At 45.3% G+C, this 22,796-nt stretch overlaps 1 protein-coding gene across 1 annotated transcript in view; it reads right to left on the bottom strand.

The window, feature by feature from the left end:
• The window catches only part of LOC121700381 (integrin beta-3-like), a 25,463-nt gene extending 3,710 nt beyond the window's left edge, over nt 1-21,753 (bottom strand). The window contains exons 1-13 of the mRNA XM_042083317.1: nt 21,594-21,753; nt 20,476-20,561; nt 19,524-19,728; nt 19,045-19,297; nt 18,153-18,324; nt 17,770-17,931; nt 17,450-17,545; nt 17,254-17,343; nt 16,162-16,296; nt 14,565-14,994; nt 2,324-2,546; nt 1,078-1,178; nt 526-645 (exon numbers count right to left, since the gene is read on the bottom strand). Of these exons, the coding sequence (XP_041939251.1) occupies nt 526-645; nt 1,078-1,178; nt 2,324-2,546; nt 14,565-14,994; nt 16,162-16,296; nt 17,254-17,343; nt 17,450-17,545; nt 17,770-17,931; nt 18,153-18,324; nt 19,045-19,297; nt 19,524-19,728; nt 20,476-20,561; nt 21,594-21,666 (2,146 nt within the window). The 5' untranslated portion in view covers nt 21,667-21,753. The remainder of the gene's footprint in view (nt 1-525; nt 646-1,077; nt 1,179-2,323; nt 2,547-14,564; nt 14,995-16,161; nt 16,297-17,253; nt 17,344-17,449; nt 17,546-17,769; nt 17,932-18,152; nt 18,325-19,044; nt 19,298-19,523; nt 19,729-20,475; nt 20,562-21,593) is intronic.
• Between the last annotated feature and the right edge of the window lie 1,043 nt (nt 21,754-22,796).

The following is a 22,796-nucleotide window of genomic DNA, read 5'->3' as shown; positions in this document are numbered from 1 at the left end:
AGTTCCTTCATTGTCACTGCATCTCTAATCTCTACACTGCAATGGTCATCATCTCTAATCCCTACACTGCTAAAGACAAAAAAAGTCCATTCTGCTATAATCACTATGTCAGGCCATTAGACGGCTGAATTCTTATGCTTCACTGTCTCAACTGTATTTATTTTATCAATGAATGTCCATTTAGACACAACATGATACTTGATTTAGGAAGTGAGTGAGCGAGTGAATGAATGTACGTGGGCAGGGGCGCTCGATAATTTGGGCCCTATGAAAGACAATAATTCTAGGTCCTCCGATAATATATTGTATTACTGGGTGGTGGGGGGCTCTCTGGGGGCCCCCTGTCAGTGCTGGGCCCTTAGAATCATACTAACCTCCCACCCCCCGCAACGCCCCTACACGTGAGGGAGCCCCTGTTAAGAGTGTGAGAGAGCCATATTGTCATATGTCAAGTCATATTTTTTTATATAGCCCCTTAGACAATCACATGCATAAAGGCACAGCAGACCACATATAGGCCCTCACCTGGCTCTTTGACCACAAACAGGACAGACTGACCACTGGCCTCTTCATAGTACTGGAAGCGCTGCACACAGTCGTCCTCGTCTTTATAGGTGCAGTTGACTGCATTTTTGTCATGGAAGACTGGAGGAGGCAGGTGTAGGGGAGGAGAGACATTTTGACATGGACATTTTAAAATGGACATTCTCTCATCTGTGTGCAATTAGTGGATTATACAGTACAGTACACAGTACAGTTTGTGTTTGCGTGCTGGTATTCCAAATCCGGAATAATGGCCTTTTACAGTAATATGTAACATGATATTCATCAGGCAAATCTGACTGGTGCTTGATCCATAAAAGGAGAGGAAACCTCATAATAGATATTCATAATGGCGTTTAAGAGGCACACATTATTTACACATTATAGATATTTACATGGGGACCGCAGCACAGCGGTGGGTATTATTTAGGACTATTTGATACAAGGAAAATCAAATAGTCTTTTAAACTCTTCCAAATGTTTGTGTGTTTACAAAGTCCATTAAAAGGTCGCTAACACTGATTTAAGTCTCACCTATATCATCCACCAGTTTAATTTCATCTCTGCAGATTCGCGTGCAAGATGTGTCCTCAAAGAGCTTTCCTCTCTGAAAGTGCTTACATTCAACACATTCCCTGGGAAACAAAGCAACAGGAAACCATTAGCATGGATGACAGAAACTGTCTGTATAACACATCCGAAATCTCTCAAATCCTAGGAGTCATCCAAGTAAATGTTAGCATAATGTTTAACATTTGTGCTCCTTCCATATCTGGAAGTTATATAATGCGGCATTCTGGGGATACTGATGATGATTCATTTTGGCGTTCACATTCCTTATAAGGCAATACAATGCAATCTCGCTGATATTGTCCATATTTATATGCAAAACTATTCATTGCAATGTCGCAATAGCCCTTAATAAGCAGCTCAGCTAAACTGGAAGTAAAAACAAATGTGAGAAGTTGTCCTATTGTAATTCTTGCCTTGCCAAAAGTGTATTTTTCTAAAAAATAGAGAATCTAGAGCTCTATTCTAGAAGACTGTGCAGTTCCTGAAAAGGCTCCTGGAACTCTCCTGGACAGTGTAGCATACACATACCCAGAGTCTGGCAGATTGACAACAATACCCTGTTGTGAAGAGGTCATTAAATTAGAGACTGCTCTGACTTTAGTTTGAGCTTAGTAGATAAATAGGTGAGATGGCTTCGGCAACTTTGGTGAGATGTTAATACCTAAAAAGTGTTTATACATCCTGCATAAACATCCTGCACTTATTACAGTTACTGAGAGGTGGTACAGTTTTTCACCTCGTTAATAACAGTGCACTAATAACAGTGCACTTTCAGAAACTGAGCCCACGTTCCAATACTAGTATCTACACAGTCATGATAACTGTGAAGTATGGGTAACACTTTACTTGACAGTATCCACATAAGAGTGACATGACACTGTGATGAACATGTGACACATGAACCCTAACCCTAACCTCTAACCCTAATCCAAAACCTAACCCTAACCCTAACCATAACCATAACCATAACCTAACCATAACCATAACCATAACCCTAGCCCTAACTTGTTATGACAAAAATCAAATGTCACTTAATAACAGAAGTGTTATGTCATAAACGTTTATGACTTGTTTATGACACATTCATGACAGTGTCATGTCACTCTTATGTCGATACTGTCAAGTCAAGTGTAACCGAAGTATGTATTAGCAGTACACTTAGCAATTGTATACTACTTTTCTTCATGACACACATCAAGTCACTCACTTCTTCATGGTGCAGGCGTCGGGGCAGGTGGGGCACTTCTCGCAGGTGGCGCCGTAAGCCCCGGGCTGGGTGCACTCGCAACGGCCGCACACGCACTGGCCACGGCCGCTGCACAGCAGGCCCAGGCTGGACATGCAGGTGTCCGTACGGGTAGAGCAGTTACAGTTCTCTCCCTTCCAGTCCGGGTCACACTGGCATGAGCCACAGTAACACTTACCGTGGCCTAGGAGTGGGGTGAGAAGGGACGGACACGGAGGAGAGGGAGAAAGAGAGAGAGAGACAGAGAGATGGGGAGAGAGAGATCAAGAGAGACAGAGAGATGGGGAGAGAGAGAGAGAGAGATTGAGAGAAAGAGAGAAATGGAGAAAAAGAGAGCGAGAAAGATGGAGAGAGAGATGGGGAGAGAGAGAGATGGAGAGAGAAAGAGAGAGACAATATTGCGTTGTTAGCTTTTTTTCTAAAATTACGAAAATAAACACTCTAGCACACCTTATGTGCGATTTTGGGGGACTCTATGATGAATAGAACTGAAATAGATGACGATCATGAAAACGCACAATCTGGACATTAATCTGGACATTTTATCATAACTCGGCTTTTGATGGTTGCCGCTTAGGGTCGAATCAGTGACGCACGCACGTCAGGTCAAAACCAGGCCATGAGTGGGTTTATCACTTGGTGGCAGTCTCGCCAGCTCTCGCTAGGTCGATTCCCGGAAACTTAACTTTACAGGCAACACTTCTCAGGTGCTGGAGGGGAAAATGAAAAAGTTGAAGAAAAAGATATTGCAGCAGGTGCGTTTTTGCCAGAAAACGCTGGATGAGTCCACCTTCAACCAACCACCTTTCTACAAAGACAAGATAACTCTGACCACGACAATCAGGGGAGACCACACGCCAGGTCAAAAACATTAGAAAGAGTGACTGACCACCGTGGAGAGAGTTCCATCTCCACCACAGGCCAGGCCGAGCGGAGTGGGTGATGGGCCGAGTGCCGAATATGTCGATGATAGCAACACAGACGTTACCAACCAAGAGGAGAGGGAATTATGAAGCCCGACAGCAGTAAAAAGGTGGTTTTGTGAACAGAAAAACTATATTTATCGAAAATATATATTTATATTTGACCCAAAAATGTAAGTGTCAGAAGAGTGACAGGCTCAAACAGCGCATATTTCATAAAAGACGCTTTATCTCCATTTCTAGAAAAATAAACAGGGATTTTCGTGAAAACTAGCCACTGTTTAGCTTGGACAGCAAGATGCCTTAAATGTGTTGATGGTTATATTATAAGTCTCAATCTGTCATTTATTTGCACAAAACTTGCCAGAGGTCATAATTTGAGGGATTATTGCCTTTTAGCCCAACTGCGACCCAGCTAGAGAATAAAATGGACGCCTATTTTTTCCATTTCATGTGAGTGGTTCTGTGCAGAAATACAAGACCAGTTGATAGTCATAATTTGTGTTTAAAAGTATAAGGTTAGTATAAGGCTACATGTGTGCTATAATGTAGCAGAACTAGGGTGACCAAAAAGGATAAGTGGGGGCTACATGCAGAACTTGGGTGTTGAAAAGGGGAAGTGGGGGCTACATGTGTATTATAAAGCAGTAGAAATAGCACCACAACACAAATCTTTGGGCCATTCGCTCAACCCAGCACAACCTTGCAGCAAGTGCAACAAGTGCCGCTTGCTATCTGTAAGCCCCCCTTGTCTGCGACCGCAGAGAATATGCTGTTTTTTTTTATCATCGATCACTAGGCTACTTATAAGCCTCATTTGCTGTGGAGCACTTGTGGAACCCACAAAGAAGGACACTCTACTTAGGTCCGCATAGAGGGCTCATGATTGATATATGGTCTTTTGGGCCCCCACCGTTGACTTCAAGGCAGCGCTGCCTGGAAGGCACTAAGGTTAGGCATGGGTTAGGTTTAGGTATAGGATTACAATTAGGGTTAGGGTTGGGTTTGGCAGCGCTGCCCGGGGGCCCAAATGTCCATCAAAAGCTGTAAAAGTCCATCTATGATTGGTCACCCTAGACAAACAATGGCATTAGCTAATGCTATCATTGTGGCTAACTACTAGGCTAGGGTCAGCTGCAGGGGGTGGCAGGGAGACTTCCCTGCCATTGCTCCACCACCGTGAGATGTTCTGGGATTAATGGAGCAGAACATCAATGAAGGGTGGCTCCCGATGACCCTGCAGCTACCCGCAATGGCACCGTCGGAGGTGCGGCAAGCAGAAATGCTCAACAGGCAGTCACTTGCCTTTGCTAACTTACCACCTAGCTACTGTCAGTAACTAACATTATTTTACTGTTAGATGTAGGGTTGCCAACCGTTCCGTAAAATACGGAATCGTCCCGTATTTGCAAGGAAAAAGATGTGTTCCGTATTGAACTGATACGGAACGCATTTTGTTCCGTATTATTGAGAATCAACTCGTGCAAATCCATGACAGATCAGTATTATAAGTTAGACTATGAACGAAAAATACACGATTTGTATGAAATAAAGGGAAACTTTGCTGCTGTCATTTATCCCTCTCAGTTTGTCTGTCATCACTATCCCAACAGAGAATGCACTTTTCGTTTGAGCCACTGCGAGTCATGTATATTACGCTGATAGCGTAGCGTGAGATGACATGTCTTGTCATGAGTTTTACAGTGCATCTGTGCAAGATAAACAAATAGGCTAGCCTACTTGCTGCAGAATAGCCAAAAAAAAAGCAAGAAATAAAATAAGGCTTCACCAAATTCAGAGCTTCTGGAGCTGCTTGTGATGTTCAATATATTTTTTTCTATGACAGCATATCCGCCAGTTCAGTTTTCAGAGTTATTTGGTTTGAGTATAATAGGCTACAAACAGTTATTTCTTTAACTGTTTTTGCATCGAAATGATTCTTGTTTTGCACCAGATAGAAAATGAGTAGGCTAGTGGCTATAGAATGTAATATATTATGTGCGCATTTTAGTAAATAATAGCTCACAATTTTGTAAAATGATGCACTATTTAGTACAATAATACATACATAATTTCAATACCCCCCCCCCCCCCCCCCCCCCCACTAACTGAAGTGGATGCCGGTGTACTTACTGAAGTGTATTATCGAAACTTTGTTGAGCTATTATTAGCTCGAAAATTGTGAGCTATTATTTATTACATTTTATGTAATGTCACGTTTATTTTTTGTATTGATTTGTCTAGTTAAATGGATCATCTTGAATTTAGTCACGATAAGTCGAGGGACGAGTACGAACGAACAGGTATGATAAGGGATCAGATTCCAAAAATAATTCAGTGGAAATGCATGGATTCCAGTTGCTGCTACTAAAAGCAACTGAATCCATGCATTTCCACAGAATTAGTTTTGGAATCTGACCCCTTATCATACCTGTTTGTTCGTACTCGTCGCTCTACTTATCGTGACTAAATTCAAGATGGCGTCGAACGGTAAAATTCCTTAAGGTACTGTCTGTATAAATCGTCTTGTAAATAATCTACCAGTGCTTTTTCAAAGTTCTCCATGTCTTGTTTTAAATGTCAAGGCCCTCGGAAGTCTACCAATGAAGTATGGAGCTACTTTGAGCCTCGTAAATGGTGTAAAACAGTGATTTATTTGCATGGCTAGGCCGATGCCCGAGGCACCACAACGAAACCCTGTTGGTAGCATTGGCTAACTAGTGCCAGATTTCTGAGGTGAGCTATGAGACATACGTTCACACTTGGTATCATGTTTCAAGCCACTTTAGGTCAAAATCACACCGGAATTATCCTTTAACTTTAACGTTGAAGAACTCTGCATTACGGACCAACAAACGGTCGCTGTTAAAAGTCCACCGAGTTGCTGATCTACAAGATCGCCCATGACTTCGGACTGCTATGCTTCCAGTGATATCCAGACTATAACAAGGCCTAACGTTCACGTTATTTCCAGACTGCCAGTGAGTGTAAAGAACTTTGTTGGCGTTGCATGCATCGGTTTTGGAGACACAGCTGTGCGCAGTTTCACGTGAGTCATCATTGCCCTTGGACATTTTCAGCCGGTTGGAAATTGGACTAATTTTATTTTTAATTTTTATTTATTTTATTTATTAATTTGTTTGTTGTCTGTCTTGTATGTCTTGGTGTCACGGGTACGCTGGCGACTACGCCGCTCCGTCCGGCATCTTTTGCGTGTCACGGGTACGCTGGCGACTACGCCGCTCCGTCCGCTATTGTCTTTGTTAGTCTATGTGTCAATGACAATGTCTTGGCCTATATGTGGAGCGCTTTGGGTTGCACTCTGTGCACGTTAAATGCGCTATACAAATAAAACTGACTTGACTTGACTTGACTATAGGTCAACACCAGTTAGCTTCCATGCATCGTTCTGAGCTTTTATGACATCATCACATTCACATAGATGTCTCATAGATTATTTTGCAGTATTCTTAAAATATAAAAGTAGGCTACAATAGTATTTTGATACAAAATACAGAGTAATTTTCTTCAACCCAATAAAATACAAATGACAAAATAATATTTTTGTATTTGAAATACGTATTTTAAATACAGTACATGTATCAGCATGACGCCCCTGGGTAAGGGAACATCAGACTGGTGGGTATCGTGTTTTGCTCTTTTCACGGCACGCGTTCACCCACTTCTGACCTTTCATGTCCAGCCCAAGCGCGGCCATCGCCTGTAGCCTAATATCCAACTTCCAGCCTCCACACACACACAAAAAAACATTCATCTGTTCTGTTACATGGGTTTTCTAAAAAAGGAGTTCTGGTGGTAAGATATCCAGGGAATTTCTCCACAGTTATGGGCAGTAGAGTAGTAAACCTGTAGCCTATCTCTGGAACATCTTTTTTCCCCCTGTGGCTTGATAAGCTTCCATTAAATGAGTGTACGCTATGTGCAGCATACCACCCTCTGGGTCCCTTCAGTTCTCTTGAGCACTTAATGATGTTTTATAAACAAAGTTCGGGTGGAGCCTTCGGGATGATTGACAGCAATTAACTCACCCACTGCCGCCGCAGGGTAGGCCTATTTAAGCCGACCTCCTTTTCCATACGTCACACGCTCCGACGTTAGAGAAATCAACGAGTCCGCGTATCGTTTGCCAAAGTCAAACATGGAACTAGAAATCCACGCCTCTTCCAGCGATCTGGAGGACAACTTCGTCCCGCCAACACCCGACACCCAGGGCCCTCCGTCGGGCGAAAATAATCCTTATCGTTCCCCTCGCCGCCAGCGTAGGGAACCCAGGACACAGGGTCGCAGAAGGTGCTCCTCTCCTGCCCCCGTGCGGGGCAGTATTTCCCGCTCTGCAGCCTCAACTCGCGGCAGTACCAGGACCCAGCGCCAGCAAGGCGACGACCCTACCCACTGGACAGTGGCTCGCATCCGCAGCACCCTCCATTCCCGCGGCATCGCGTTCCGTAGGTCGGATAGGAAGTTCCATCTCCTCCGCCTGCTAACGCAGTCGGATAGCCCGGTCCGTTCGCCCTCCCGCTCCCTCACTTTGTTTTCCTCCCCGGACCAGGAAGCAGGCTGCTCTTTCTGGCATCCCGGCGCGGTTCCTTCCGCCGGCCATTCAGCCGGACGAAGCACACACCACCAGCCACCCCGCGAACCAGGCTCGCCGACAGAACCTTCCGGCACCCCACGCTTCAGAGCGCACCATTCCGCTGCTTCAGCCACAGCCACTGCCACGTCAGCGGCTCAGGCCCATTCCCGCCGACTTTCTTCCCGCCGCATCTCCGCCGTATTTCCGGGTCCAACCCCACTTCTCCAGACGGCCCCGGTAGCGACAGCGTCGCTACTCCCCCCACCCCTTCTTTCCCTCCCCCATCCACCTCCCCTAGCCAGGACTCGGTCCAGGGCTGCCCCACCTCCAGTCGTTCCGACGACTGCTCCCTCCCTCCCCCCTTTTCCCCCTCCCCTTTCCATTCCGGGAGCCACGTCTGCACTGCACGCCCCAACTCACCAAGCGTCAGTTAGAAGATTCACCTCGCTAGCTCCCCAGCTCCCTCACGAGTTAGCGAGCACCTGGTCTCAGCCGGCGCCGATAGCGACAGCGTCGCTATTCCCCCCTAACCCTCTCTCCCTCCCCGTCCCACTTCCCGCGACCCTGTCCCAGGTTGCTCCCCTTCCGGTCGCATCAGCGACCGCTCCCTCCCTCCCTCCCTTTCTCCCTTCCCATTTCTTCCCCGGCCCCGCGCTAGTCCAGCCCGCAGCAGCGGGTCATCATCAGCACTCAGCGAGTGCTCCGGACCACGACGTCCCGTTCCGGCTGCATAACTTTTCTTTAGCCACAGCACAGGCCCTGCCACCGCCTCCTCACGCCGCAGCATTCGAACCACCACCCGTCACAGCGTCCACCAGGAACCTCATCTTGTCAGGTGCAGACGTAGACCTTTCTACCATTCTTCCCTCCCTTCCTATTCCCTCTCATAACCGGGATCTAGTCTGCGGCGAACTGGTTTTTTCTCTTAAAAATTCTGGCCCAGCATCAAAAACCCTGTCATTTCCCGAGTTCACCGTAGCGTTTACTTACTACACGGAAGTCATCTGTTTCGCGTTCCCCAGCCGACGCAAAGAGCTGAACGACTACCTGGCCATCATTGCCGGTCTAGCCGTATCCTACGGGGGAGCTCATTTTTACACTTATCACCGCCTGTTTTCAGCTAAATGCGCTGCCAGAGTCGGCCTCTGGAACCAAAACCCCTACTGGGGCGCGCTCGATATGGAGCTCCATAACCGCGTTTTTCTAGGACTTAAGCCATCTTGTCCCCTCTGCAATAGCCCCAGTCACGGCGCGGCCGAGTGTCCACTAGTCAACCCCGACCATCAATTCCCCAGCACCAGCTCCACAGCCCCTAAATCCTCTTCCTATGTTCCCCGCATCCCCGATGCTACGGCAGGAGAAGCCAGGGAAGAGGACGAGCGTTCCTGGAAAGGTCGAGAAATCTGCCGAAGATTTAACTTCGCTCAGTGTCGCCAATCCTCCTGCCGTTACCTCCACGTTTGCAGCTACTGCGCAGGCGCCCATGCCAAGTCAGTCTGTTCCGCACTCAAGAACATAAATAAAAAGTTTAAAAAGTATCTCTCTACTCCAATCATTGTTTCTGCTCTCCATTCAGAACTTCAGTCCAATCCAAATAGGGGATTTTGCGATTATTTGACTTCAGGGTTGAAGCACGGGTTTCATCCAGGTGTTTTAGCAAGACCTACAGAGTCTTTCGTTTGTAAAAACCTACAATCTGCCGTCAAAGATCCGGAGGTAGTCACCTCACTCCTAAGCAAAGAGGTCGAATCTGGTTTTATGATCGGTCCGTTCACCAAGCCTCCATTCCCAGTCTACAGGATCAACCCCATAGGCGTAGCTACGCGCAAATACTCAGGAAAAAAGAGACTTATCATCGACCTCTCAGCTCCGCACAATAGTACCACTCCCAGCATTAACAGTCTGATTCCACTAGAAGAGTTCTCGCTGCACTACCACTCTGTCGATGACGCTATCGCTCTGATCAAAAAGGCAGGTAGACGTTGCTGGCTAGCTAAAGCGGACATCACCTCAGCCTTCAAAGTCATGCCCATTGATCTCGAATTCTGGCACCTCTTCGGAGTCAAATGGCATAGGAGATACTATTTTGCAGTTCGCCTCACCTTCGGCTGCCGCAGCAGTCCCAAAATTTTCGATACGCTATCAGAAGCCCTGTGCTGGATTCTCCTAAATAACTATAAGCTCCCATTTCTCGTTCATCTTCTGGACGACTTTCTAGTAGTTATCCCCCATTCCTACCCACCGGCCCTAGGCATCTCTACGCTAACTGACGTATTCAACAAACTGGGAGTCCCACTCTCAGAAGAGAAAACGTGCGGTCCCTTATCCAGACTCGAATTCCTCGGCATCATTTTAGATACCGAAGAATTCTCTTCATCTCTCCCCAAAGAGAAAAAAGACAGAATCTCTTTACTGTTGAACGAGTTTATAACCTCACCATCTCACACCAAACAAGAAGTTCTCTCCCTTCTAGGCCACCTCAATTTCGCCATGCGAATCATTCCCCAGGGCCGCCCTTTCATCTCGCATCTCCTAAACTGCGCCTCAGCATCCCCATCTCTCGAAGACGTAGTATATCTAGATGCCCAGTGCCTGGCCGATCTCAAACTCTGGAGGATGTTTTTAGACGAATGGAATGGTTTGTGCATGTTCTACGACGACTGCCAATCATCTCCAGAAGACCTCCAGCTGTACACAGACGCAGCCCCCTCAATAGGCTTCGGAGGCTTTTTCAAAGGGCGCTGGTTTGCATCCCCCTGGCCACTAGAGTTCAGAGCGCTAATAACTGAAAACGAATCGTCAGCCGTGTTCGAACTCTACCCCGTAGTCATTGCGGCCCTACTCTGGGGGAAGGAGTGGACCTCCAAGAGCGTGCTAATCCACAGCGACAACGAAGCCGTAGTGCACGTCATAAATAACTCGCGCTCAAAATCGCCTGCGCTTTCCCCTCTTATTAGGCGTCTAATCTGGACAGCAGCCAGCTACCAGTTCATTATAAGAGCCGCGCACGTCTCCGGTTGCCACAACGAAATTGCTGACTCTCTTTCTCGTCTTAATTTCCAGAGATTCAGAAGCTTGGCTCCAGAGGCGGACCCGTACCCTACTCCACTCCCCAGCTTTTCGGAGACCATCTTCCTATAAACCACCCCCTCAGTTATCTTCAGCCCATCACGGCCGACCTAGCCCTCCAAGCCCTCGCACCCAGGACCATGCAGTCCTACTGGACTGCTTGGTCGTGCTTCAAACAGTTCCATGCAAAGCACTCACTACTATTTCCCAGTTTCGATGCAGTCACCATATCATCATTTATCACCTACGCCCACACTTCACTCGGGATCAAAGTCTCTTCCATTAGAGTCTACCTAGCCGGCATTCATTTCTTCTACAAACTCCTCCACGGCTCCGAATGCCCTTCCTTCTCCGACACCAGGATAGGCTTGTTAATCAAAGGTATCCGTAGGCATCAGCCAGTCCCCCAAGACTCCCGCCTTCCCATTACCTCAAGTATTCTCGCCACCTGCCTTGCTACCCTTCGCAAAGGGTTCATATCACCACATTCCGATTTCACCATCTCCGTTATGTTTATACTGGCTTTTTTTGGGCTGCTGAGATGTAGCGAGTTTACATGCCCTTCGTCTCTCTTCATCCCCGATGTCCACCCGTGCATCGCAGATCTAGAGCAGCTAGACCAAGACACCATTCGATTTACCATCAAACAGAGTAAAACCGATCAGTTCCGAAAAGGACACTCCATATTCATTTTTAACTCCGCCTCAGATCTTCAGCCTTTCCAATACCTGTCTCACTACATCTCATACCGGTCAGCTCAAGCTTCGCCTACTAGCCCGCTCTTCGTGTCAGACGAAGGGCTACCCATCACTCGCCACAGATTCCAGACTCTCTTAAAAAACATTCTAGTCGAATCTGGTTTTCCCGCGGATCGCTACTCCGCACACTCCTTCAGGATAGGAGCTGCCACAACAGCTGCGCTCAACGGCTTATCGGAGCAACAAATTAAAATACTGGGCCGTTGGTCCTCGGATGCCTACCAGTCTTACATCCGCTCCAATCTAGCGGATTTACGACTCGCTCAGCAAGCACTTATGTAGTTGGTAGCGGCCTTTCTCTGTGATCTTTTGGGGTGCAAGCGGTCATCGCTCTATCGCGATGTCCGCTCCAGGCACTCCAGGACCACGGACAGCTACCTTGCCAAACACGCACTTCTCCCATACATTCTAGTCTAGCTGAAGCAATCATATAGAAGGGCGAACTAGTGAAATGATGTTTTATAAACAAAGTTCGGGTGGAGCCTTCGGGATGATTGACAGCAATTAACTCACCCACTGCCGCCGCAGGGTAGGCCTATTTAAGCCGACCTCCTTTTCCATACGTCACACGCTCCGACGTTAGAGAAATCATCCCCCCTCCTCCCCCTACTCCTCCATTTCACCAATTGCCCTGTTACTCATCCTCCTTACACAGGGGGGTGCAAGCGGTCATCGCTCTATCGCGATGTCCGCTCCAGGCACTCCAGGACCACGGACAGCTACCTTGCCAAACACGCACTTCTCCCATACATTCTAGTCTAGCTGAAGCAATCATATAGAAGGGCGAACTAGTGAAAATGCAGAAAACGCATCTACATCTGCCATCTGTGGTACTCACCACAAAGAAACTCCACGACAATGAAACACGAGAAAAAAACAGACCAGCTCTGGGGGAATGAAACAACAAACCAGCCCCCAAACTCCCACAGTCGGACCACATCACCGCCTCACTTGTAATCATCATTCTATAAGTGCTCCGTCTTACCCAACTGTCCCAAGACTCTTCATACCACAGAAAATAACAATAATAATTCCTGCCCAGACGTCCAGTCTTGGCTCAGCCCCCCCCTTCCCTCCCTCCCTCTTTCATCCACTGGGGAGTTCTATTTTTAAACTGGTGACATCATTTCTTAAGTGCACGAGAACCGTTTGCTGGATAATTGTTAAGTATTTTTGGGGAATGTGGTGTCGATGCGCAATTGCTCAAATGAAGTTGATGGTGGTTTGGGATGTACACACACACACACACACACACACACACACACACACACACACACACACACACACAGCAAGACTCTGGAAAATTACATCCAGACTTGAAACATCATAATGCGGTGCTGCTGGACACATAAGAATATTTAGTCTAAAAGAGAAATATGGATAAATACAACAACATCTGACCAAAAACATCAGTCTGTGTGGTTTTAGCTGCAACTAGCTGTTGTGGAAATCAGGTCACTTTGTAAAACCTTACATAAACTATGAACCAACCCCCTCTCACCTCAAGGTCCAGACCTGGTAACATCAGCACTTCCACTTAAAAAAATAAGCATGAAAGACTCCATGTAGATGCGTAACTGGCAAAAAACACAGCTTGTTATCAGTAGTAATTCCGCCTCCATGAAGTCATCCTGGAGGTGAGCCGTGCAAAAACATCTGAGGGAGGACAGATATATGCACTTTTCAAATACACAGATCAAGTTCACCAGGGGAACGAGGGGCGGTTTGCCAAGCACAAAATCACACGCAACGGCAGACTAGCTGAGAACATTGAGGGAGATACTTAACTGCCTCACAAAAAGCGGAGCAGGCAGCCGACTAACAAAAAAGAAGAAAAAAAAGGAGGCGAGATGGTGATCTAATTGGGGCAAGATGATGAGAAACAGCGAGAGGACTGAGAGGGCACACAAGGGGAGCAGGCCGAGGATTGATGAGTCCAGCTAACTCATGACCACAAGCCGCAAAACAGAACATCCCTCAGACTCATTCAACAAACAAGAGCTCAGGCCTGTGGCCCGGATTTCTCTGCTCTACACTGCTGCTGCTGTCAAACGCTGATTTAAGAGGAGGAGGAAAAGGTCTGGATATTTAGTGAAGAGGATGTGATGTGAGCTATCCTAGCAACATGAGTCCTTGGAACATAACAAGACGTTAAAACTTGTGGAAAATGAAGAGAAATGAAAGAAGCGTGAGCTGGTTCATTGAAGGAGGTTGAGTCAGTCGTGACGCCATCACTGACAGTCCCACATTAAACATCTGAAAAGCCCACAATAAACGAAGGAGAATTCGGTTTGTTTAGCTGACATATGGCTATGTCATTCTTTAGAGATGACAGAAGGCCAACTGAGGACTTAAATAAATACCTGAAACCCAGGCCATGGTGTCCAAGAACAGCTCCTTTAAACACCCAGGGTTTAAACCCAGTTTTCCCATACATGGGATTAAACAATGAAAAAAAACATAAGAAGTAAAATAAGCTTGTCTTGAAAATGTACACTGTATTACGGGGCTATCTTGTTACAGAACAAAAAACAAGTCGGATCTTGCAGAACTTCAATGGAGATCTAGAACTTAGTTGAGAACTACGCTTAATACAGGTACAGCCCCTAGAGCAGAATTTTTACTTCACATAGACATAGCAATTGATGTCATCAGAATAAATTTGGCCTGGACATTGTGCAGATCCCCATCAGACTGAGACCAGATCTATTCCAGACCCTGTTCCTGTATCGGAAATAAGACTCCGCTTATAACTTCCCTATACCAAACCTCCATACTAAAGTTCCCTACTGACTGGATGTGACATTTCCAGCTTCCCTCCTCTCAGCTGGAATCTATTCCCCCACGTGCCATCTTACCTGAGCACAGCTCGCCCTTGTAGCGGAGGCAGTTGAAGTCGTCGCACTCGCACATGGTGCCCCACACCTTGCCGAAGTCGCTGGCGTGGCACACGCACTGGCCGCAAACGCAGTCGCCGCGGCCGCTGCACACGGCCTTGTCCGGGCTGACGCTGCACGTGTCGCGCTCCTCGGGGCTGTAGTCGCCCTCGGCGCACTCGCAGCGCGGGCCCAGCCGCCCCGGGTTGCACAGGCAGATGCCGCACTCGTACGTGCCGTTGCCGCCGTGGCAAACGGGGCTGTCGGGCTCCACCCGGGCCTGGCACTTGCACTCGCACTCGAAGGTGACGGCGATCTGCAGCGTGTCCTTGAAGCCCACCGGCTTGAGGGTGAAGGTCTTTGTCTTCTCCTTAGGACAGCCCCGCATTCGCACATCCACACTGAAGGACACCTGAGGGTCAGTTAACAATCTCGTTAGTTTCGTTGGCATTTCGATGAGACTCAATCTGGTGACTGGACGGCAGTTTGTCTTAGCATCACTCAACGCAGTATACTGATGGTTTTCTAATCCATTAGCAAATTCACTGTGACCTTAAAGAAAGTTTATGAGCTTCCTAATAACAGGGCTACAATTGAAGTTGTGGTCACATTAGCAACCCACAAGCTTGTTACTGTAGCCGACCTTACATTGTAATAAATTGAATCCATTCCGTGTGACACAAAGAACATTTCCCTTGATTTTCAAAGAAGAAGCTAAATGCCTCCAGAAATCCTTTGAAGGTCTATTAACAAGCACTGGCCATGCACCACCCTGACCATTCATAAAAGCTTTTTTTTTGTTTGGTTGAAGACGTCCCTAGAACAAATCTACAGATTAAATTCAGTCCACAAAGTGTACACATACAATGCCACGTTGACCATGACACTGATCACACACTTGACCTTTTTAACTCAATAAATTGGAGCAGAGCACAGAATGTGGGAGGATAGTGCTGTGGCTCTATGTCTTCATAGAATCGTAAACATTTACATAATTCTACAAAAATATTTTAGGAAAAAAAATATATTAATGGCCAAAAAAAGAAGTTATTAGCTTCCTGATAAGCTGACTGGGTGTGTTTTTTTTGGCACTGGCTGGCCAGGTGTGATTCATAACTTTAGCATCATACACAGTGCCCTTGCTCCAGTCATGGAAATGACTGTGCCGTCTAGAGCCCACACAATCTGTCTGGCCAGCGCTTCTCTGCCAGTCTTGAATATGACAGGGTGGCACCAATGACTCAGAGTTTCAGTCACTCAGCAGGAAATGGACAGACACGCTCAGCAGACTGAGAAACAGCGCGGAACTGTGTCCTTGTCCGAGCCGAAAGCATATGCACGTCTGAGATAGCACTTAGACAAACCGAGGCATGACATTACTCTATTAAACACGGACTTTGACACTGCGGTTAACCATCATTACAGATAGCAGGGGATGAGTGACCAGAGTGATGACTCTAAAAAGCATGTCATTTCCTGTTCTTTAAATCATTCCTTATTTGGGGAAACATCAAGATCAGTGTTCCCAACAGGAATGTGAAAGAAAATTCATAGAAATGGGGACGGGACAAGTACTAACAGTGTCTCCTATCTTGAGGCCTGAGCAGGATTTCAGACCAGGAATGACCTCCCCTTTCAGGCAGGTAGCGTTAAAAGACAGACTCAGCTCCTCCGGAATCCCCTGCAGCTCCAGCTCCACCTTCGAACGGATTTTCTGTCCCAAGATCAGAGGAAGAAAACAAAACAAAACAAAAAGAAACAGATGAACAATGGCGTGCATCCAAGGAATTTGACTAAGCTTCTGGAACATTTTCACACAAGATATTTGCATGATTTTTAGAGCAATTCTTGGAATCCCTCTAGAGGAACATTACTTCAAAATATTTTGGTATGAAGGAAAGAACTAAACCTCAGCATATTCTGGAACAAAACAACTGAAGTGACAAAAAGTCCACTAGCCACTTTTGCCACTGTCTTTATGCCTCACTGTTTGCGTGCTATATTAGCACATTAGCACATATGCATAACCCCCCCCCCCCCCCCCCCTCTCCATGCCACAACCGAACTGTGGCCACACTTATACATTGTCTTAAATAGTTAAATATATAGATATATAGACTTTACTTTACTTTATTTCTGCATTGTTGCACTGTTGGACTTACTCACTTGCACTATCACCATGACCACTATCACCATTGCACTATCACCATGACACTCATTCACACAGAGCACCTTAGAGCACCTTACCTTACCTTACTATGCACAGAGAATCACAGTCATTGCAAGCGCCTCTGATTGATTAATCACCACTATGTGGATACTGTTTTTAGAATTGATTTAGATTAAGTGTTAGTTAGTATAATTTGTATTTTTGTCATTTGTATTTTAGTATATTTTTATATATTGTATTTAAGTTTAGTTAGTATAATTTGTATTTTAGTATATTTAGCATATTCTTTATCTTCTACTGTCCTTATTGCTTAGTTGTGTTTTTATATTATATACTTTAATTACTCTTTCTGCTGTTAAAGAATGTGTTTGTGTTGTCTGTATGCTGCTGAGACCTTGAATTTCCCCTGGGGATCAATAAAGTATCTATCTATCTATCTATCTATCTATCTATCTATCTATCTATCTATCTATCTATCTAAAAAGTGACTTAATCACTCACAGCATAGGCATCAAGAATAAGCTGAATCACATTGCTTGAGTTGTCAGACAAGATCCCAACTGTAGTGCCAGGTATGAGTTCACTGTAGTTCTAAAACATGGAAAGATATAAAAAGAGAAGAGGTAACGAGTTCAGTTCAGTGTATTATTGCATATTTGACCCAACTAAAATCTCAATAAACACAAGAAACTCTCACCTTGTACAGAGGTTGAACAGGGTTTGTTACCGCAAAGATGAGATTAATGTTATTCTCTGACATCTTTTCTGTTATCAAGGCTAGGGATGGATAGTCCTGCCGGATTAAATGCCAAGTGTCAACACATCTTGATCTTTCAGTTCAGAGAAGAAAATAATTCATACAGGAAATGTGCTTTCTGCAATGGGCATGAATGATTTTCTATAACTGTCCTTATTACAGCAAAGTTGAAGCTGGTGGATATCTATCTATTTGTGCCATTGAAAAGAATCCAAAGGAAAGCATAGCCTACTGATGGATGGATACTAATCCATGCATACCAGTGTAGTAGACATAGAGTACATGTTGTCTGGACCCATGTGGCATTTGCCGTCGTTGGGCTGGACGATGCCAGCCAGGCGGCCGTCCAGAGCGACGTGAGTCTTGGCATCGGTGGTGAACACCAGCAGGTGGGAGGCGCCTGGCCTCCAGCCGATTCTGTCCTACAGTAAGAGCAGCGGAGAGAAGATGAGATCTTTCACCTCGTGTTGGTGTGTGAGTGGAAATAATTTGAGACCCTGATGTTTGACACTACTGGAATTACACACAAAGGTATTATGGTTGGGTTTGCATGTGTATTTTTTGCATCTTTAAATAAAATAAATCATGCCTATATATCTACCGCCCTTGAGGCTTTGGCGAGAGTGTTGCCGTTGGAGCCCACCTTGCAAACGGCTGCTTGTACGATCGCGTCAAAGCCACCCTCGGGGGCGTCCCTGTTCCGCGACACGATCTGCTTCTTGACTTCCTCTGTGAAGCGGCTGACCCTCTCCGTCAAGGACAGCACGTGTTTGTAGCCAAACTGAGCCTCACACACGCTCGGGTTCCGGTTCAAGCTGCGAGAGAAGCAGATGCATCTCTGAGAATCCTTGCCACTCAGAATAGGAGCGCAGAACAGGAAAAGTGGTCTAATTCTTTACTAGGCGTGTGACCCTTGCCGGTAAGTGGTGCTGAACCACTGATGTCTGATGTATTTTTATACAGTAATTCATTATAGTTTTGGTCATCCATAGGTTTGCATCGGGTTTTCAATCAATCAAGGTTTCTTGATTGAAATGTGTTTGTGTGTGTGTTTGTGTGTGTGTGCGTGTGTGTGTGTGTGTGTGTGTTTGAGAGAGAGAGAGAGAGAGAGAGAGAGAGAGAGATAACAATTACCAAGGTCTGATCCTAATCTGCACCTCTTAGTTTCCTCAGTAGGACTCAGTTTTAAAGAAATCCTTTGGACATCACTCTGAAAACATTGTACACTCTTGTTCCTGGCAAAGGTCTAAAACCATAACAGTAAGTCATGATGAATCATTCCAGAATGATGGAGATAGTTTCATCTTTCTCTGATGGACACATTGTGTTATAAGCATACTTGTCACATACAGTGCACTACGTGGTAGGTGTTGCGTCATCATAAACCATAATTGATAGTCTCTTTTAAAAATCCCCTTGTGGCATCTTTAACTCTAACAAGTGGCTATGGAGAAGGTGTCGTTAACCAATGTTTGTGCTGACATATGCAGAAATAGTCACTTGTGATACAGTGATCAGCACCCCGGAAGTCTCACCCGTAGCAGGGGTTCTTCACAGCCTCTGGAGGAGATATGTACATGTAGGGCGAGACGGGCTTGTCCACAAAGGCGCCGAAGCCCATGCGCAGGTTGCTGGTCGTGCGGTTGATGGCCTTGGCGAGGTCGTTGCCCAGCATCCGCAGACTCCGCAGGTCGTCGTTCATGGAGTAGGACAGGTCCATCAGGTAGTAGAGATCCACGGGGTAGTCCTCGACCTGCCGCACCTTTACCGTGAAGCGCTTGGAGTCGCCTGGAGAGAGAGATCATGTTCACAGGACCATTTCAAAACATTATAGGACACACATTATAGGACACACAGCTGCCTATAAAATATTATAAGAGGGGAAAAATTAGGAAAATATTTCCAACATGGTTCTGCTATTTAGAGAGATTTAGAGAGATCTGGCCCTTCATCATCAGAACTGATCTAGCAAGTGAGTGAGCAAGTGAGTTGCACACTGACTCGACTGACTGACCTGGTCTCAAGGTGATGTGGAGTTTCTGGGGCTGGATTTGGGTGACGCCTGTGGTAGACCCTGAGGCCTTGTTGCTGAGCGGTCTGTCCTCCTCCACAGTCATACCACTTTTAGGGTTCTCCAGTGACCTCTCGGAGCATCCTGCTGCCTTGAGGTTCTTCTTCAGGTCACAGCGAGACACCCCGGTTTTACCTTCCCCAAAGTCCTACAGGAAAAACCCACCATGTCAGACCACGCCAGTTCATGGCAAACATTCCTGTACATTACAAGATCAGACTGTTTTATCTTAGCCACTCGGACATGTTTGTGATCGTGATAAGGTTCTGTTGAATGAAACTGAAGGCAGATTTAATGGTGCCAACAACATCAGGCAACACTGAGCAGAGTGACTCCCAATGAGTGATTCCCAGAATGATTCGATGAGTTCAGGGAGTCTGAATACTGGTCTGGTGTGGGAACCTGTCCTGTTCTATGGAACAGTATAATACTATAGTTAGTTAGTATAGTGGTCTCCATAACATGCCAGTTTAGTGAAACATGAAGGCAGTAAGAAAAACACCTTCAAGGACAACTTTGGAATAAAAAATGATAGCCCTGTTCTACTCCCCCCTAAACTTGCCAAAATACTAGCAAATATATTTGTGCTGCTTTAAAGTAGCATTAGATTGACAGTTACATAAATTGACAATTTCATAAGCAAAGCATATTAATATTTTAGTGAAGCAATCCTTTATACCTACATGAAAATTGTGGTATATGAAACATTTAAAAAAAAAAGATGTTTTTCACATTTCTGTTAAACAGATTCGTGCCACATTTTTTACTTTTGTAGATGTTCTACAAATCAAATTCCGAGCAAGAACTAGAAGCTGTCCGTGTTTATTGCTGTTATGTGGGGAGGTGAGCTCTAGGGCAGGTTTAAATACAGAGTGAATAAATGTAGGGAGCTCACCTCTTGGAAGCACCAGGCACAGCTTGGGTGCACGGCTAGGCACTGCTGGCACGTGCTCACTCCTCGAGATGTGCAGATATTGGACCCTGCAATCAGGTAATGGTACCAGTAATCTGAGCTTCATCGTTGATGAAAAAATGTCATTACATTGTGTAATTGTCCTTGAAATGATTATTCTCTCTCTTTCTCTCTCTCTCTCTCTCTCTCTCAAACACACACACACACACACACACACACGCGCACACACACAAACACACACACACACACACACACACACGCACACATACACACACACTTAAACGCACATTTTGTATGTGTTATACCCTCAAGTAAGCACCATGCCCTTCCCTATGTTCAGTAGAGATTCTATATAGTGTGTATTACAGTATCATGGGGTGGCAGCTGTCAGTGAATTGTAAATGATGTGTATTTGTTCAGAAAATCTGATAAGAGTGCTGAATAAATACTGACTGAATGCCAAGGCCACAGTAGAGAAAAATGTGCTCTCAACAGCTGAAAGTATGCAAGTATCCACTCTGGTGGTATAGGGTGTTTGTGGGGCCATTATTATGGGTCTTTGGGAGTTTCTATTTTCAAACTAGATCAACCAAAACTTATACATCACTGTCACTCATGGCTCGAACTCCTGTCAACTTTCCAAACCTGCATTTTATGTTCAACACAACATGATAAACTAAAAAAATCTTAAGTTGCCTATAGGCCTACAAAGTGTGTGGCCTCTGACAGATTTATTACTGCAAGCTACCTATCTACAACCGCAGCTGCACTTTGAAATATCCAACTGATAGCACATCTGGCACATTTCTGACCAAAACCAAACCAAAATAGTCTTTCCAAACTATTTTCCAAATATAATGTGTCTGTTCATTATTAACGTTACATATAACAGTGTTTCATTATACAAACAGGATATTGGGTAGGCTGTAAGAGTTGATGGATAAGGTCATTTTTATCAAAGATCAACACAGGCAAAATGTACAGGGACACATCACACTAAATAATATAACTTAATATAATATAATATAATATGGTCGTGTTTACTTTTGAGGGAAAAAAGACAAACATACAAAAAAACATGTCTGTGTTTGGAGACTTACCCAAAGCCTTTGATACAATGAATAACACCAAAACATATATCCTTAATCCCCGCGCTCGCTCCATGGTGTCCATCCAAAGAGCACTGCCCTGATGCCAATACCTAAGTCCAGCGCGCCTCTAGACATGAACAACTCAGTTTCTCCACCCCCTTTTTCCCCTTCAGACGGCCAGCAGCGGCTCACACCAAATACAGTAAATTGTAAGTTTTTCCTTTCTCTTTTTTTTCTGCGGAAATTCATTACTTAAGAGGTAAGGAGGAGGGATTTCATGATGTCTACAGGAACATATTTAGGAATGTGCCAAACATCTACAAATACCCCCCCCCCACACACACACACACACACACACGATGCACCTAGACGCATGGACAGTTCTACACAGCACATGAGCTAGAAAATAACGGAATCTTCGTAGGCTAAATTATAATGGTGTCTTTGAAAAGTGTCGCCTTGATGCGAAACAGTCACAAATGTGGAAACGTGGCCTGCAAATGTGGAAATGGAGAGAAGACGATGAACACCTGAACATTTCCTCGAGGGATGGTGGACAGGGCTACTAATGGTCACAGGTCACAGAAGACTAGATTGATAGGACTACGGTTGTGAATATCGTCGATAACACCACAATGCGCACTGAAGCAGAGAATAAGTTTGTAGCGTTAGCAAAAGACTCCATGTTCATCGATCGCACATGGTATTCGTGATGCTTGAGGTTTTGTCGCCATCTAGTGTCTATGGTTTTAAGTATATAAAAGGAATGGCAACCTATCACGGTGCTGCTGCCAAACCAGGCAATGTTTCCATTTCGTTGCGTAACCTTAACAGAGAATTCCTCCTCCTTCTGCATTTCCGAAATCAGATGTATCCCAGTTGCAATCTGCTTGTATGGTACGTTTCAGACCTTTCCAGACAGAAATGCAATATAACTGTACAAGGCCTACAGGGCCTACAATGCAGGTACATGCAAAAAAAAAATGGATTTCTGCAGTTAAATGCAGTAAAATGTAGTTGCAATGTATTTTTTCATGTTCAAAATACTGCATTCCTGCAGATGAACTGCAGGAAATTCCTCAAAAATGCAGTTTTGACACTTTATTTTTTTTTGTTAGAGAAATGACCCATAAATATGAAGTTGTAATTGTATCTTAACATGCATCTTTTTACAATGCAAATTGTTCCCTGTAGGTAAATTCTTATTAGGGT

Source organism: Alosa sapidissima, chromosome 24 (genome assembly GCF_018492685.1).
Source record: "Alosa sapidissima isolate fAloSap1 chromosome 24, fAloSap1.pri, whole genome shotgun sequence".
NCBI lineage: Eukaryota > Metazoa > Chordata > Actinopteri > Clupeiformes > Clupeidae > Alosa > Alosa sapidissima.
Note: the sequence above shows the minus strand (reverse complement) of the source record. Positions and strands in the feature narration are given on the sequence as shown.